Source organism: Anas platyrhynchos, chromosome 1, assembly GCF_047663525.1.
Source record: "Anas platyrhynchos isolate ZD024472 breed Pekin duck chromosome 1, IASCAAS_PekinDuck_T2T, whole genome shotgun sequence".
Lineage (NCBI taxonomy): Eukaryota > Metazoa > Chordata > Aves > Anseriformes > Anatidae > Anas > Anas platyrhynchos.
Genome location: NC_092587.1, coordinates 55,088,190 through 55,102,699, shown reverse-complemented (window position 1 = coordinate 55,102,699; position 14,510 = coordinate 55,088,190). Strand labels below are relative to the sequence as shown.

Below are 14,510 nucleotides of genomic sequence, written 5' to 3'. Positions count from 1 at the left end.
GTGCCCTACAAACCCCTCCAGAAGCTCATCCACCCTGCCCCGGGGCCCCATCGGTCCCCAAACACCACTGCATGATCCCAGCCCCGCTGTGCCTGCTCGCACACCCCCTGCGATGGGGCTTTGTCCCCACTGGGACTTTTTATGTCCACAAAGCCCTGCTTTAGCTTGGTCTTGCGCAAGGTCGGGGTGTGGAGCGATGGCTCCCTGCTATAAAAGGGCTTTAAGAGAGCAGCAATCCGTTTACCCTGAGCGATAGACCCTGCCATAACACCCTCTCTTCACACAGTTTCCATCAAAAGCCAATTAAGGCTGCGCTGAATGAAGCCACCCACAGCACAGCTCCAGATTAATTAGCAGCACAAAACTAAATTATGTGCGACGCAGAACCGCGAGGCCGGCCCCTCCATCATCATCACTTCTGTCTCCATTTTTACTGGCTCAGCACGGCAGCAAGGTCTGGAGCATCACAAATTTAGGAGTGGAGGTTTGGTGTTTTTTTTTTTTTTTTCCTCCTTTTCCTTCTGCTTTCATTCTAATTATTGGCAGCAGGAGAAGGAAAAAATGGTCCAGACAGACAGCGAGCTGTGTTCGCTGCCTGTCCGGGAGCTGGGAACACTGCCTCCAGCTGTGTGTGTGAGGCCGAGGTTCAGCAGAAGGTGCCCCAGGCAAATTTCACATCTAGGGCTCTTCGGGGAAGGCAGCGCAGCTGGGTCTTGCCAGCAGGGCTGGGACGAGGCAGCAGCAGCGCAGGTACCTGAGGCAGCCTGGGGAGGAAAGGGAAGAGGGCAAAAATGGAACAGGACAAAATCCCTGCCCTAAACCTGGCAGCTGGCTGCAGCCAGGGCTCGGGGAACCCAGCAGGGGGCTGAGGGCACTTCACCTGCTTCACAGCATGGCCCCACAAACCTTTGTGCTGCCACAGCAGCCTGGTGCAGGAACAGCAATGCTTGAAACAAATTCCACCACCAGCCCCTCTGTCTTTTCAAACGACACCCACGTGCCCCCTCTGCTGAGACCCTCTCCAATGCCTAAGCTTTAGGGATCCACAGAGGAGCACCATGGAGCCAAGAGAACTTAATGAGCTCAAGGCTGCGCTCCACAAAGCAGAAAATGTTGCGGGAGGCTGGCTTCTGCCCTTCCACGGGGATGCAGAGAGGTGGAAAGTTGATGGGAAGTACTGTGCCAGTGGAAAAAAAAAATAATAAAAGCACACCCGTATCCCTTTCCATCTCGCATCGGACAGGGCAGCAGCAGGCTGCTTGGTGGTTTGGTTCTCAGTGAGACTTTTTCCCCCTCTCAGCATTTGCTGAGCCCAATGCACCCTCTGGGGGCAGCAGACATCCATGTGCACCCAAGCTGGTGAACACCAGCGCCCTTTCCCCACTCGCTGCTGCTCAGGCTCGGATTTTCTCACAAAGGCTTAAATCTCTACCAGCTGGGGACGATGTCAGGCCCCCAGGTGAGCTGTAAGCCCAGGTCTGCGGGCGTGATGCTGCAGAGGCAGTGGTCAGGGCCCCAGAAGCTGCTCCAGCATCCTCAAGCTTCAGCGCTGCCTTGAAGGAGGAGGTCAGGGGGCAGGTGCTGGTGCCACACGCTAGGTTTTTATGCATTTTTATACCAAAATAAGGGGGTGTCTGGGGCAGTTTAAGGGGCCTTGAACCCAAAGACAAATACAGCCACATGTTCCTTACTCAATTCTTGCCAAAATGTTACAAAATTCAAATTTCTACTGGAAACAGGCTGGAAGATGAATGAAAGGCAATTTTGCCAACCCATTGATGAAACAGACTTCTAGGCGTCTACCACCTCCTCCACTAACTTCACCTTCCAGTTACTCTCAAGATATAAAAGGAAACAAAACCAGGAGAATTCATTTGCAGTTGTTAGTTACTGACTCAGAGACACCACCTTCAGCTCAGGATCGGAATCAGCTCAGCCCAGGTTTGCAGCCTCACGTTTTGAACAGTTAACTCTGAACGCACACCCCCAAGGCGAGTTACCTTCCTCCAAAATCCCCGGTGCTGGCCACTGCCAGCTGCCGAGGTAACACACCAAGGGCACGGTGACATCCCACTTCAGCAGCAGGGGATCCTGCAGCTCTGCTGCCCCGACCTTTGGGCAGCTGTGCTCACGATCTTCACATCATCTAGGGAAGGAGGGAACGGCAACACAGGCACACAGACTGCAGCACATGGATAATCTTTATTGGTAACATCAGTGGAGCACCAGTAATCCATTACTGACTGTAGTGGTGACACACAGCTGAGGCACATGCTAAGGCACTTGTACTATATAAAAAACAAAAACATTTTTTAATTTTTATTGTGACAGCAATTGGGACATGAGGCTCCTGCATTCAGAGCGCTTCAGGCATACAGTATGGCGCTTCATATTTAATTATTTTTACTTTGCTCATAAGTAGGTCTAAATGCAGCATATACAATACGGTTAGGAATACACGTAAAATCCAGCAACCAGTGTACGGTGTAGAAAAGTAAAGACTATCTATATATAACCATGGTCCCAATAGAAAGGCAGTGATAAAGACCTTTATTTTTTTTCTTAATTACTTATTACGAGAGATACAAAGGCCTTACATATATCTGTGCAGATTAAAGTTTTTTTTTTTTAATATACTCTTAGTCAATGGTGCACAATAACTAATCCCAACCCCTGGTTATAGAGCAGGTGCAAGAGGCTTGGACATGTCAATAAAAGTGGGATTTCCCTCCCCTCATCCCCACCCCTCTGCCCACTACCCCATTAAATTCCCCTAGATTCTATTACCGTTAAATATATTTGGTCCCCCAGAGATTCTCAGACAAGCACGAGGACACCGTTCTGCTTCCCCAGCCTGTCATTAACTACTGGTCCACACTACCTTAGATGAAACCGCTCAGAGGCAGAGACACTAACAGGACATCATTGCACTTCAGAGATCTGTCCAGACAGTAAAATGAGGAGAAAGGAAGGGAGGAGGTTTTTAAAAAAAAAAAAAAAAAAAAAAAAAAAAAAAAAAGACAACTTTGGCAAGTCTGCCAGGGAGACTTGTCCCAAGAGGAGCTTCCCTCTTCACCTCTCCCTGGAATCACGTGAAAGAAGGGTGAATTGCCATGGCCAAAGCACACCGTTTTTCCTGAAACTGCTCCCAAACCGTGTGGGTGGGCAGATTAAAAGTCTGAGGTCACTGAACATGATTGCCGAAAGCAAAGAGGGAGGGGAAAGAATACAGGAAGGAGCTTCCCTGCAGCTAAGATCTGAAAACAAAAAGGAGATTTACAGCAAAAATCTTTCCCTCACCCCGCTCCCTCCAAATCGTGTAAGGATTCACCAGCAGACATGGCACAGACAGTTCTACAGGACTTTGCAGTTGCCAAACTGCTGGTCAGATTTCAGAGCACTGACTCTTTGGCATTAAATACAAAGAGGATTAGGAAACTGGAAAGAGGAGGAAACTAGGAACACAGATGCCCAATGGCTCCAGATACAAAGAGCTGGGCTTACTCTGCCGATCCCTGGCCAATTAAAGAGGGTTTGCAGAAAGTCCAATGAAAGAGGGGAGGGTGGAAGGGTCACTCCACCATGCGTAACTCGGGTAAAATGAGAGGACTTATTCAGTAGCTTTGGCATCGCCAGCATCTGCCTTGCCATCCACTTCCTCATCGGAGCACTCTCCTGTTGTACCCTTCCTGACAATTCGGCGTGTCACGACGAACGGCAGGTCCCCACGCCTAGGGAAGGACAGACAGCACGTCAGTAAAACGAGATTTCACTGAGCTTACCAGACGTGGCAGGCTTTGGAAAAACTAGAGGAAGCCCCTGGCCGCATTGCTTCCTGTGGACAGCTACAGCAAGCCTGTGCTGCGCCGGCTGCCAAAGTATCGCAGAAAATGCTCTGCCTTACCTGAGTTTGCTCTTGAGGGAGCTGACCTCTCTGTTCATCGCATCGGCTGTTTCAGTGGCATCCTCCAGCTCACGCTGCAGCTTCCTGCGGGATGCGTTGGCTCGCTGGGCCTCCTCCTCTGCTTCCTCAAGCTGGCGTTTCAGCTGCTTCAAGCGCATGTTCGCCTTGTCCGCCTGGGGACATACAGGAAAAGAGATCAGCGTTTCCCTGGAGTTACACAGCCAGATACCTGAGTTTCCAAAGCCTCCCTTCCCTTCCTGAAGGAAGCTGCCTAAAACTCGACAGCTCCAAGCTTTTCCTTAAAAGCATTACATCTTCATCTTGGTATAGTGAGGGAGAAAGAAGAGAAACCCATAAGAAGGTTAATGCTAGAACCCTCTGAAATACAGATGATGCCTCGATCATAGAAGGAAAATCTTCCCACCAGAAGAGTCAGCAGTGCTGCAAGGTAACCGTACACACCTGATCTTTGAATTGCTCAGCATTACGCCTCTCATCATCCACCTGCAGCAAGATATCTTTCAGCTTCTTCTCGGCACGGCGCACCTGCTTGCTGGCAGCCTGGCGCTCCCTGCACAGAAACACAGTCACAGCTCAGACAAGAACTTCCTCCTCTTGTGCCCAAGCAGAAGAACTGACACAGGTAAGTTAAAAACAAAGACAGCAGAATTCTAACGTAGAAAAGAAGAAAACAAAAAAGAGAATGGGAGGCAATTTTTCCTAGAGGTGATAAAAAATACTGGACACAACTTGATACTGAAGCTACAGAGGAACAGCAAGAATGCATCACAGCTGCACCTTTACAAGTCTGGTCAAAGCTAAAAGTCTCTATAGTGAGAAACAAGGGAGGTTTGCCAAGATCTTACTTCTGCACTGCCCAGTACCATGATGAAGCCCTCATTCAGACAAATCAGAATTTGTTCAGAAGGGTTTAAGATCCCCGAGAGGAAGGAGACTCAAAACAACTGGAGCTTCCGCTAGGACATACTTGGTCTCCATGTCCAACTGCTCTTCCAGCTGCACTATCTTGGCTTCCAAGGCTGTGATGGTAGCCTTGTACTTGGACTTCACTGCACTCTCCATCTCCTGCAGTTTAAGCTTAAGCTCCTTGTTCTGGCGCTCCATCTGCTGGCGAGCGTTCTCGTTCTTCTGTGCGTTGCTCCGCTCAGCATTCAGGTCGGCATTCATCTGATCAATCTGTGGAGAGAAGCAGTACTTAGCATATCGAGGGCTCCAGCCTGAAAGCAGGATATTTTTCTCAGACACACGCTGACATGCAAAGAAAAAGGACCCTCAGGGTGAGCTGAATATGTAGAGTAACTCTGCTACAGGAGGAGCTGTCTCTAAACAAGAGATACAGACTACATCTCAAAATATCTTAGTTTATTCAGATTTTCAGAGTAATTGCTTGAAAAACAAGCTTATCAACCTCCTCTTAGGACTGAATTTGCCAACCATGTATATGGTACCCTCTTGGGCGAAGGCCATGGTTTGGCACCTAACACAGCAATTACAAGTCCCAGTGAATTGCATCCATCCTGAAGGCAAGTGGATTCAATAAACGTGCTTTCCTCATTTATCACTTATTTGCTCTGTCTACTTTGACTACAAAGAAGCAGCTTAGAACTACTGACTTTCAAAGGTGAAAGGGCAAGAACTCAATCCACTTCCAATCCAGGGCTCTGGCTGATAGTCAGTCAAGGAGAGGACTGTGCTCTCTGGTGCAAAGAAGCCATTTGGAAAACCATCTGCCTAGCTCCCTGGCTTTAGAGAGCTAACAAAACAACACGCCTGACCCTCAAAAGTCGGACAGATAAAATAGAGCAGAGAACGGGCAGATTAAGATCATGGTTTCTATAGCAGCCTAACAAATTCCATATGGTTAGTCCGTTTGAAAAAGCACAGAACTGGCAGAAAAGTCACTTTCCAAACACATTGTGGCACTCTTCAGCACGCCAAGTTGGGAAAGCATGCTACAGATCATATTTCTCATAATTCCTTTTTAAAAAAAGAAAGGGAGGGGTGGTGACTGGGAATTCCTGATAATCTCTGCAGCTGGGTCCAGCTACCGAAATCATTTAATACTCCACGATCAAAATCAGTGAGTTAACATTATTCTGACTGCCCACCGGATTTTCTCTGTTGTGGTATTTGGGTGTTTCACCTTGCTCATGCCTGTGGACATTTTTCAGAGCACATTTTGGCAATTTACACAGATTAGTGAGCCTCTGCTCACACAGCCAGCCTGAACAGGTACCTGAAGGTTTGCCTTCTTGAGCCGGTCATTGATTATCTCGGTGTTGCCCTGTTCCTCTTCCAGCTCCTCCTCCAGCTGTGCTATCCGGGCCTCCAGGCGTCTCTTTTCCTCCATGGCCAGTGCTCTGTAAGACACACAAACATAAAAGTGATGTTGGCAGCACTGATGCCTTGGGGGAAAACCTGCCTCTTTTAATTTTAGAAAACGAAGTCTGTCTTTCAAAAGCACGGAGGATCCAGCACATGCTTCAGTCTGCAGAAAAATAACAGCCTGCAAAGTATTTTCTCAAACCAGCTCCTCCACCCTTGAGCAGGGAACATTACTCACCCTTTACCACTGCTGTTGGCAATCTCATCAGCCAGCTCATCCCTTTCTTGCTGGGCCTGGCGCTTGGCACGCTCGGCAGCTGCAAGTTCCTGGAATGAAAACGAGACGGTCAGTGATGCAACGGGAAGCCACCAACTAATGCAGCCTAGGAAAAAGTAGTTACTGGTAATGGGTGGTACAGTCTCTAGCTAGACCCAGACTTAATTAGAAGACAGTTTCCCTTCCACCCCTCAACTTCCTTTGTTTTGCATCACTCCTGTTGCCGCTGTCAAGAAAGGGCCAAATTCTGCAATTGGAAGGGGACCCTGTACTTGAGCAGAGCAAAAAATAACACAAGAGAAAGGAAAAGAAAGGAAATAACCACTCGAGCTTAGTCTGCCACGCTTAGTTCTGGGCCAAAGAAAATGAACAAACCCTTCAGCTGCATGCATATTCCATTACCTCCTGCAATTGGATCATCTCTGCCTCCATGCTCTTCAACTTCTTCTCGTTTTCTTTGGCCTGTGCCAAGATCTCTTCTCTGGAGGTGCGCGTGTCCTCCAGTTCCCGCATGTAATCCTTCATTTGCGCCTAAAAAGGGAGAAACAAAAAAGGATGGATTTCCAAGTCTGTGCACGAACAAATTCAATTTATCTTACAGGAAACATGGGCAGGAAAAGTAGAAACAGGGGCTTCATTAGTCTTCAGCTACCTAAAAGGCTGCTGTAAAAAGAAAAAGAATCATCCATTTTTCATTTGATAAGAAATGAGGAGAAGCAATAATGGAAGCAAACAGGGCCACTTAAATTGTAAGGGGAAGAAAAGCCTTGTTAGATTGGGGGTGGTGATGGTACAGGAAGCTTTCTAGTGAAGCAGCAGAATGGATAGCCTAAGGGAGGATTTGGCATTTTTCCCAAGAACAGATCAGACAAATGCCTACGGGAATTAGAAAGGTATAACAGAACTGTCTTGGGGCAGAAGGCCTACATCATCACATCGTCTTTTTGAGTCGCTCGAGCTTCATGACTCCATAATCCTTTCCAGAAACACTGATATGAGGCAAGCACTAGAGTGGACTTTCCCTACAACTTGTCTCCTATGGAGTTAAAAAGGCAGACGAGGGTTAGAAGGATATTTGAAATGCCAATAAATCTTTCCTGGTAAATTGCTACAAGGTTGCTGCTCTTGTGACACTGATGCATGGTTCTCATGAGGTGAAATCTTGTATCCCATTTCCCTGGGTAAAGGTTTTAAAGGGATTGCTAGAACAACTGCAGCTCCTCACCTGCAGTTTGCGGAGCTGCTTGATGGCTTCCTCACGGTTCTTGTTAGCAGTGTCTATGTGGCTTTCCAAATCCTTCAGGTCCAGCTCCAGTTTCTTCCTGGCAGCCATAGCAATGGAACGCTGTTTTCGCTCATCTTCTAATTCCACCTCCATCTCCCGCACCTGTACGGAGAAATTCAGGCATTCAGCTCCCCAGTTTCCCAAAAGCCATTCTTCACATCCCCCTTGCAAACTATACCCAAGTACAAGCACATGACTTGTTTTCATTCCTCCTGGCAGGGGGATGGGGCTAACATTCCTCACAAATAAAGCAACGTGGATCCTTTAGGTAAACAAAGGCTGTTTTAACAATCATGCACACAGGGAAAAGCCTCTTGCAGCTTTGCAGAGCTGCCTGGAGAATCATCATTAACAGTGATCTGTGATCGCTGGACACAAGTGCCTTTGCAGAACACTTTCGGGATTTACAAAGCAGTTCTTACTTGTCTAATCAGCTGTTTCCTCTTCTCTTCGTTCTGTTCATCACGGCCCTGGAGGTCACGATCAAACTGAGCCTTCATGGCCTGTTGGTTCACTTCTAGCCGCAGTTTGGCATCCTCTGTGGCCTGCAGCTCATCCTCCAGCTCTTCCAGCTGTGTCTTCATCTCCTCCACCTGCTGCTCCAGGGCTCGCTTGGCCTTCTCCAGCTCATGGACCTACAGCACAGCACCACACATGAGGTTTCCACAAAAACTACAATTTCACCTATACTAAGAGCAAAAAGTCTGACAATAGCCACTCACAACAGGATACAAGGACACTGTCTGTCCCCCTTATAACACAAGGATATCCCTCAGTGCCAGCTGCCCACATAGCCAAAAGCTTCCAATGTAAATCATGATTATCTCTTAGTCATATACGCTTGGTGGTGGGGAGAAGGAGAAAAGTATTTGTTAGCTCAATCCTGACCAACTTACCTGAGGTGGATACCTCTGGTTCTGACAGAATTCAATAAAGTACTTTGTAGCCTCTGATTTTTCTAACTTGCTTCCATCTTATCACCACCTTTCCTGTCTTGAAATATTTGGGTTACTATGTCCCATTGCCTAGATACTCTCTGCATTTTTCACTCCAATCTCACATCATACTTTCTCTGTCACAACAATACTAGTCTCTGTGTACCACTACCTTGTTTGGGTCATTTCCAGGCTCTCCCAATCCATCTTTCCTGCCTACTAACATAATGCAAATATAACATTCACAAACTCACTATGTGCTCAGTTTTCTCTACTACATTAACCTGTGTTAACACTAGCATAACTTTTTGCAGTATTAAACTGACAGGATCACCCGTGTGCCATTTCCTGCCCAGACATTTTAACTTCGTACTTACGCTTTTCCCAACATCATCCTTGGAACTCATCAGGTCTTCCATCTCTGTGCGGAACTGCTTATTGACTCGTTCCAGCTCAGCTTTCTGCTCTATGGCTTCTTCAAGGGCCCTGGCCAGGGAGAGGGCCTTAGTCTCCTTCTCACGGGCTTCAGCCTCAGCACGGTCCCTTTCTTCTGCATATTTGGCAGAGATGTTCTTCTCCTCTGCCAGGAGCTAAAAGAGAACAGCATTGGGATTTTGAGAGTTTACTCATAATTTTTAAGAGGGTAAACATGCATCTTTTCTCTTTGTGCTTTCTAAGTAGCATTCTGCCATGGACAGAAGGAATCAAGAAAACATAGCTTTAGTGAATGAAGTGTGCCACCTCACCTTTAATAAATAACTATGCTGACCCCAAGTGAACAACTTTCTGATTCCCTAGGCCTCCAACCTACCGTTTCCATCTATGCCTCAAAAATGAGTACTATACCTCTATGAAAAAATATATTTCTCCACTCAATATACTGTGCTCGGTTCAGAAAGAAATATGCATTCTCCAAGCAGCACTGCTTAGATATTCTTAGAGGTCAACCTGGCAAGTCAGATGTACCTACTTAATGGCCTGAGGCAGAAGTCATACCTGATCAAACTTCTTCTGCTTCTTCTCTAGGTTGGAAACTGTCTGTCGCTGATGATCCAGATCCACAGTGATGTCATCCAGCTCTTGCTGCAGGCGAGTCTTTGTTTTTTCCAGCTTGTCATATGCAGCTATCTTCTCCTCATAACGCTGGTTTAAGCCCTCCAAGTCCTTTTGCAGCTTCTTCCTGGCTTCTTCTGCTGACTCAAGGCAGCCCAGACCATCATCCATCTTCTTCTTTGCCTCTATTGCCTGAAGGACGGCAAAGATTGCAAGTGAAGCCTCAACACAGATAACACTATATGTGGCTTACTGACACCAGAGGAGTTGAGGAAATAAGTTTGCTCACTTCTGAAGGAATTATCTGTATCCAATACCACTATATCAATAACTTCCAAAGGAATTCATAAGTAGAAATCTACAAGCAGTTCATACGATCATTATCGGAGACCTCAATTTCCCCTCACTCAAGTCAGCAGGAAATCCCTTGCCCATGAAAGGTTCTGTTACTAGATGTCAATTCTGCATTTAGATTTTACTTCCTTCAAGTACAAGTTGAAGGAAGTAAATGCACTTACATTTCCTCTCCTCTCAAAAGTGTTTGGTTTATGGGATGCAGACTGTACCTGTTGCTGAAGAATAGAGATTTGTTTCTCCAGGTTCTTCTTTGCCTCCTCTTCTTCTTCCAGTTGCTCTCTCAAAGCATTCTTCTCATCCTCTGTTTGCTTCAGTCTGGTGCTGAAGCTCAGTTTTAGGCGAGTCTCCTCCTGCAGCAGCTCCTACAAAGGAAACACCACAGTAGAACTCAGCACCTCACCTCGGATTTAAAGGCTCACCTGCTCAGTGCAGGTACTTTTGAAGTTGAGTTTAAGTATGCAGTTTATTTCACAAATAAGACAATCGAAGACGGAATTTAAATAACTGTCTTCCAGTGAGTCAGTATAAAAACAGTATCAAGAAGGATCCTATTCTCTCAGACACTCTCATGATTTAAGTATACTTTGCCATACAAGAACTGTCTCCTGCTTTCCTCCACAGCCAACTGCAGTCCCTTCTGGACTCCTCCAAGAAGCACGTAAAGCATTAAAAAGCTTTCCCAACAACAGCGTGACTGCGCTCTCCTATGTGACTCCCTCATACTCAAATATCAAAGAAACAGAGAACAGGCTAAAGTGATTTAGGATGGTTAAAAACAACTTTGCTCTTAGCAGAATTCTAAGACTGCGGCCATTTACCAATTTAGGGCACCAGCAACATTTGTTAACTTTTACTGCCAGTACTTGAGCTGAGTGACCTGTAGAGACCAATCTTCAAACCAGTCTATAATAAACTATGTCTCTGAGCCTGTTTTTCAAAAAGAATCCTAAGTAGACAGAACATCAATGGCCATTCAAGGTTACTTAGTATCTAAGGTTTGGCACGCTCTTCCTTTCCTTCCCAACCTTCTGCTCAGTACTCCATGCTTTGCTAAAAGACTTGTATTCTAGTAACAGCAAGCTATTTTTTAATTTTATCCTGATGTATAAGATTCTGTATGATTTTTCCTAGAAAAAATACTAAAATATTTGAATCTATCACTTTCCCATTATCCATTGGGGAATAAAGTATTCTATTTAACTTTACAGTTAACTTAACTTTAAATTTACTGCAAATCACATGCAGAAAACCACAACCCTGTCAAACTTCATGAAGATCTAAGACAAGAATTTAGCATTGCTGTTCAGTTCCAGCAACAAAGAACTCTCAAGCAGAAAGGTGAAGGAGGAATCCTGAGGAATCTTAATCCTAAGATATGGAACGTTGCATGCATTCCACGTACTAAGGAAGCAGAAGGAAGATAAAGAGCTTGTGTCTGCAGAAAAGCTCTCAATACCACGCAATACATCCCCTTAGCAAAAAAGCCTGACCCAATCCTTTGAAGTGCCATATATCTAGTATTTCACGGTGTCCAGGGTGCTTTCTCACTTTATGCATTTGTAGCAGACAGTGGATGCAACGCATACAGATGCCTTGGCTTCCCAAGCTCTCACCTGTGTATCCTGAAGCTGTGATTCCAGGGCAGAGAAGTCCTTTGCTAATTTGATTGACTTGCTGTCAGACTGGTTCAAAAGGCCTGTGACATTGTCCAGTTCCACCTGAAGGAGAGATCAGAGAATCAGCTTAGTGCATCATCAAGAGAAAAGCCTGGTATGGCTACGAGACCTGAAAGTGAAAACTGAGGCACTTCTCAACAGTAAGGGATGTGTATCATCTCTCAGAAGAATGAATGTGTCATTTCCCAAGTCCCAGGGATGAAATATGAAAAGTCCAAAAGAGACTTTTAAGTGGGATCACCCCTGCTGCCACAACCTTCTGTCTTTAAATTGCTTTATGTGATTTGCTTCAAGACTGCATGTAGATATTCCAAATTACATTTTCACACTCTGTACGAGTGCGCATGCACCAGCAATGCTAAATGTCTAATGACAGCCTTCAAAAAGAAAGCAGAAGACAATGCTTGATGTGAATCAGAGGGGTTTGTTGTTTCTCTTCGGGAGTGTATGAGAAAACCCTGAATTTCAACGTCGCCTGTCAGCCCCTCATCACCATCAACCACATAATAAAGCATCAAGATGGGTTCTTCCAAATTAGTCACACAACACCAGACTGCTGGTGTCAGAGGAGGTTCACAAGCAGCTGAAAGGTTACACAACTGCTGCACACTGAAGGGAAGCAGACATGCTGATACTCCAAGGCTTAAAAAACTCAAATGGCAGCTGGTTACTGCACCTTTTCAGGGCTGCTCCTAAGTGACATCAATCAGGATGACCTGCCCTGGCAATGAGTTAAGGAGTTTGCTCAGTCCTTGGGAAGCAAACTGTGGATGTGCTTTTTGTAGGAACTTCATCCCCTGGAGGAACAAGAGATTTTTGTACCATCCACAGGGAGGTACCACCCTACAACCTTCTTTTCTCTCTAGCCCTGGACTGCCACAGCAGCTAAGGAAAACCCATGCCACTCACCTGCAACTTGTTAACTTTGTCAGCCAGTTCTGCCTTCACTCTTTCACCTTCTGTAAATTTCACCTGCAGTTCCTGGAGCTGAGCATCTACTTTTTTCCGCTTGTGCTCAGCATCCCCTTTGCCCTGCAGAAGCACTTTCACCTCATTGGACAGTTCAGCCCTTTCGCTTTCCAGAGCTTGTTTTGCTTTTTCAAGATTTGCTTTCACCTAGAGGGGAGGAAAAATAAAACATAGCAAAACACTTCAGACTGATGATACAGCAGGATCCTTCAATTGAGTTTTTTTTTTTCCCCTCCACGATATTCCAACAAGCAAGCTAATATTACGTGTTTAACAGCTAGCCCGAGACTGCTTACTCAGAAAAAAAACAGTTTGAACACCTTGTCACTGATAAGGAGGAAACAATTTAACAGTCAGCGCAGACAACAATAAAGGAGATAGTCTTGCACCATCAGATTTCCAAATTAAAGGTTGCACAGCTCAACAAGTGCTAGCAGTGAAAAGAACTAGACAACACACTGGCTGATCAGTATAACATGTCTGATGAAAAAAATTAACAACTGCAACCATTTAAAACAACTGCATATTTGCTTCATAGTGCAAAATGATCTACCAGCGTAAGAAAAGCACGTGCATCAGAAACCTAGTATCATGAACACTTCATGGTCTTCTGCAGCATTAAGACATTGTTACAGAGCAGCTATCACTTCAATCACTTCAAAGAGGTTGAATGATTTATTTGGTCTTGAGCTTCCTGTTCCACTTACCCGCTTGGTTTGTTCTAACTGTTCTGCCAGCTCTTCAATGGCTTGTGAATGTTTCTGTCTCATCTCTTGGATTTGAGCCTCATGAGTCTTTGCCTCATCCTCAAGGGTCTTCTTCAGAACCGTTACTTCTTGTTCTCTCTTTGACCTGCAAAATTCAGAGTCTTCATTTAGATGCCAAGGAGAGAATCAAACCGATGTTCATATCCACAAACAGTATCTCTAATACAGGAAAACACCATGGTGTCATTAACCCTAGAAGCTATAAAGACACTTTTCCAAATTAGAACTTAGCTTTGTAAACCTTTAAATACAATCTCACAACATGATTTTCAGTCTAAGATGTAATGGTCTGAAAGCATGAATGTTTCAGGCTACCACTACCACTAGGGTTAGGGATCACATTAAGTTTCTTGCATCGTATCAGAGAATGCAGTCTCGTACTACAGCTTGCACACCATCTCCTTCTGTAGTCACTGAGGCTGCTAACCAGCCTGCTCTGATAAAGAAAAAGACTTGCTTTGGTGAGAGACTGAATGCATGAACTTTCATTAAAAAAGTCAATCCCCAAACTAGACAAGACAGCACAGCCACATGTTAGAGTTACCTGAGTTCCTGCTGAGCAGCAGTAGAATCCAAGGTGTCTTCTAGCTCGGTTTTCAATGCCTCCAGCTCCTCTCCCAGATCCCGCTTCTGTTTTTCTGCTTTATTCCTGAATGCTCTCTCTGACTCCAGGTCTTCCTGTAGCTCAGTGATCTGGGATTCGAGTTCCCTGATCTTTTTCAGGGCCATGTTCTTCTGAGCTGCCTCTTCTTCCACCCTGTGTTCAACATACGGTTCTGGTCAGAGCCAGATTTAAACCATACATAAATGAAAACCACCTGTCCTACCAAGAACAATCAAGAAAAAAGCTGGCATTGGTCAGCTCTACATGATTACATTCAAACTTTGACGCATACATCATCTACAAATTCTAGCTTCTAACTCCCAATACTTGAGAGAGC

General features: G+C 45.5%; 1 protein-coding gene across 7 annotated transcripts in view; it reads right to left on the bottom strand.

The window, feature by feature from the left end:
• Positions 1 to 2,980: 2,980 nt before the first annotated feature.
• MYH9 (myosin heavy chain 9) overlaps positions 2,981 to 14,510 on the bottom strand; it is a 68,225-nt gene continuing 56,695 nt past the window's right edge. For all 7 annotated transcript variants that reach the window (XM_072037976.1, XM_027450088.3, XM_072037987.1 and 4 more), the window contains 16 exons: positions 14,114 to 14,326; positions 13,510 to 13,654; positions 12,743 to 12,949; positions 11,771 to 11,875; positions 10,367 to 10,519; positions 9,744 to 9,992; positions 9,125 to 9,337; positions 8,235 to 8,447; positions 7,753 to 7,914; positions 6,930 to 7,058; positions 6,489 to 6,577; positions 6,162 to 6,285; positions 4,893 to 5,101; positions 4,367 to 4,475; positions 3,905 to 4,077; positions 2,981 to 3,731 (listed from right to left, as the gene is read on the bottom strand). In XM_072037976.1, the coding sequence (XP_071894077.1) occupies positions 3,611 to 3,731; positions 3,905 to 4,077; positions 4,367 to 4,475; positions 4,893 to 5,101; positions 6,162 to 6,285; positions 6,489 to 6,577; positions 6,930 to 7,058; positions 7,753 to 7,914; positions 8,235 to 8,447; positions 9,125 to 9,337; positions 9,744 to 9,992; positions 10,367 to 10,519; positions 11,771 to 11,875; positions 12,743 to 12,949; positions 13,510 to 13,654; positions 14,114 to 14,326 (2,614 nt within the window). In that variant the 3' untranslated portion in view covers positions 2,981 to 3,610. The remainder of the gene's footprint in view (positions 3,732 to 3,904; positions 4,078 to 4,366; positions 4,476 to 4,892; positions 5,102 to 6,161; positions 6,286 to 6,488; positions 6,578 to 6,929; positions 7,059 to 7,752; positions 7,915 to 8,234; positions 8,448 to 9,124; positions 9,338 to 9,743; positions 9,993 to 10,366; positions 10,520 to 11,770; positions 11,876 to 12,742; positions 12,950 to 13,509; positions 13,655 to 14,113; positions 14,327 to 14,510) is intronic.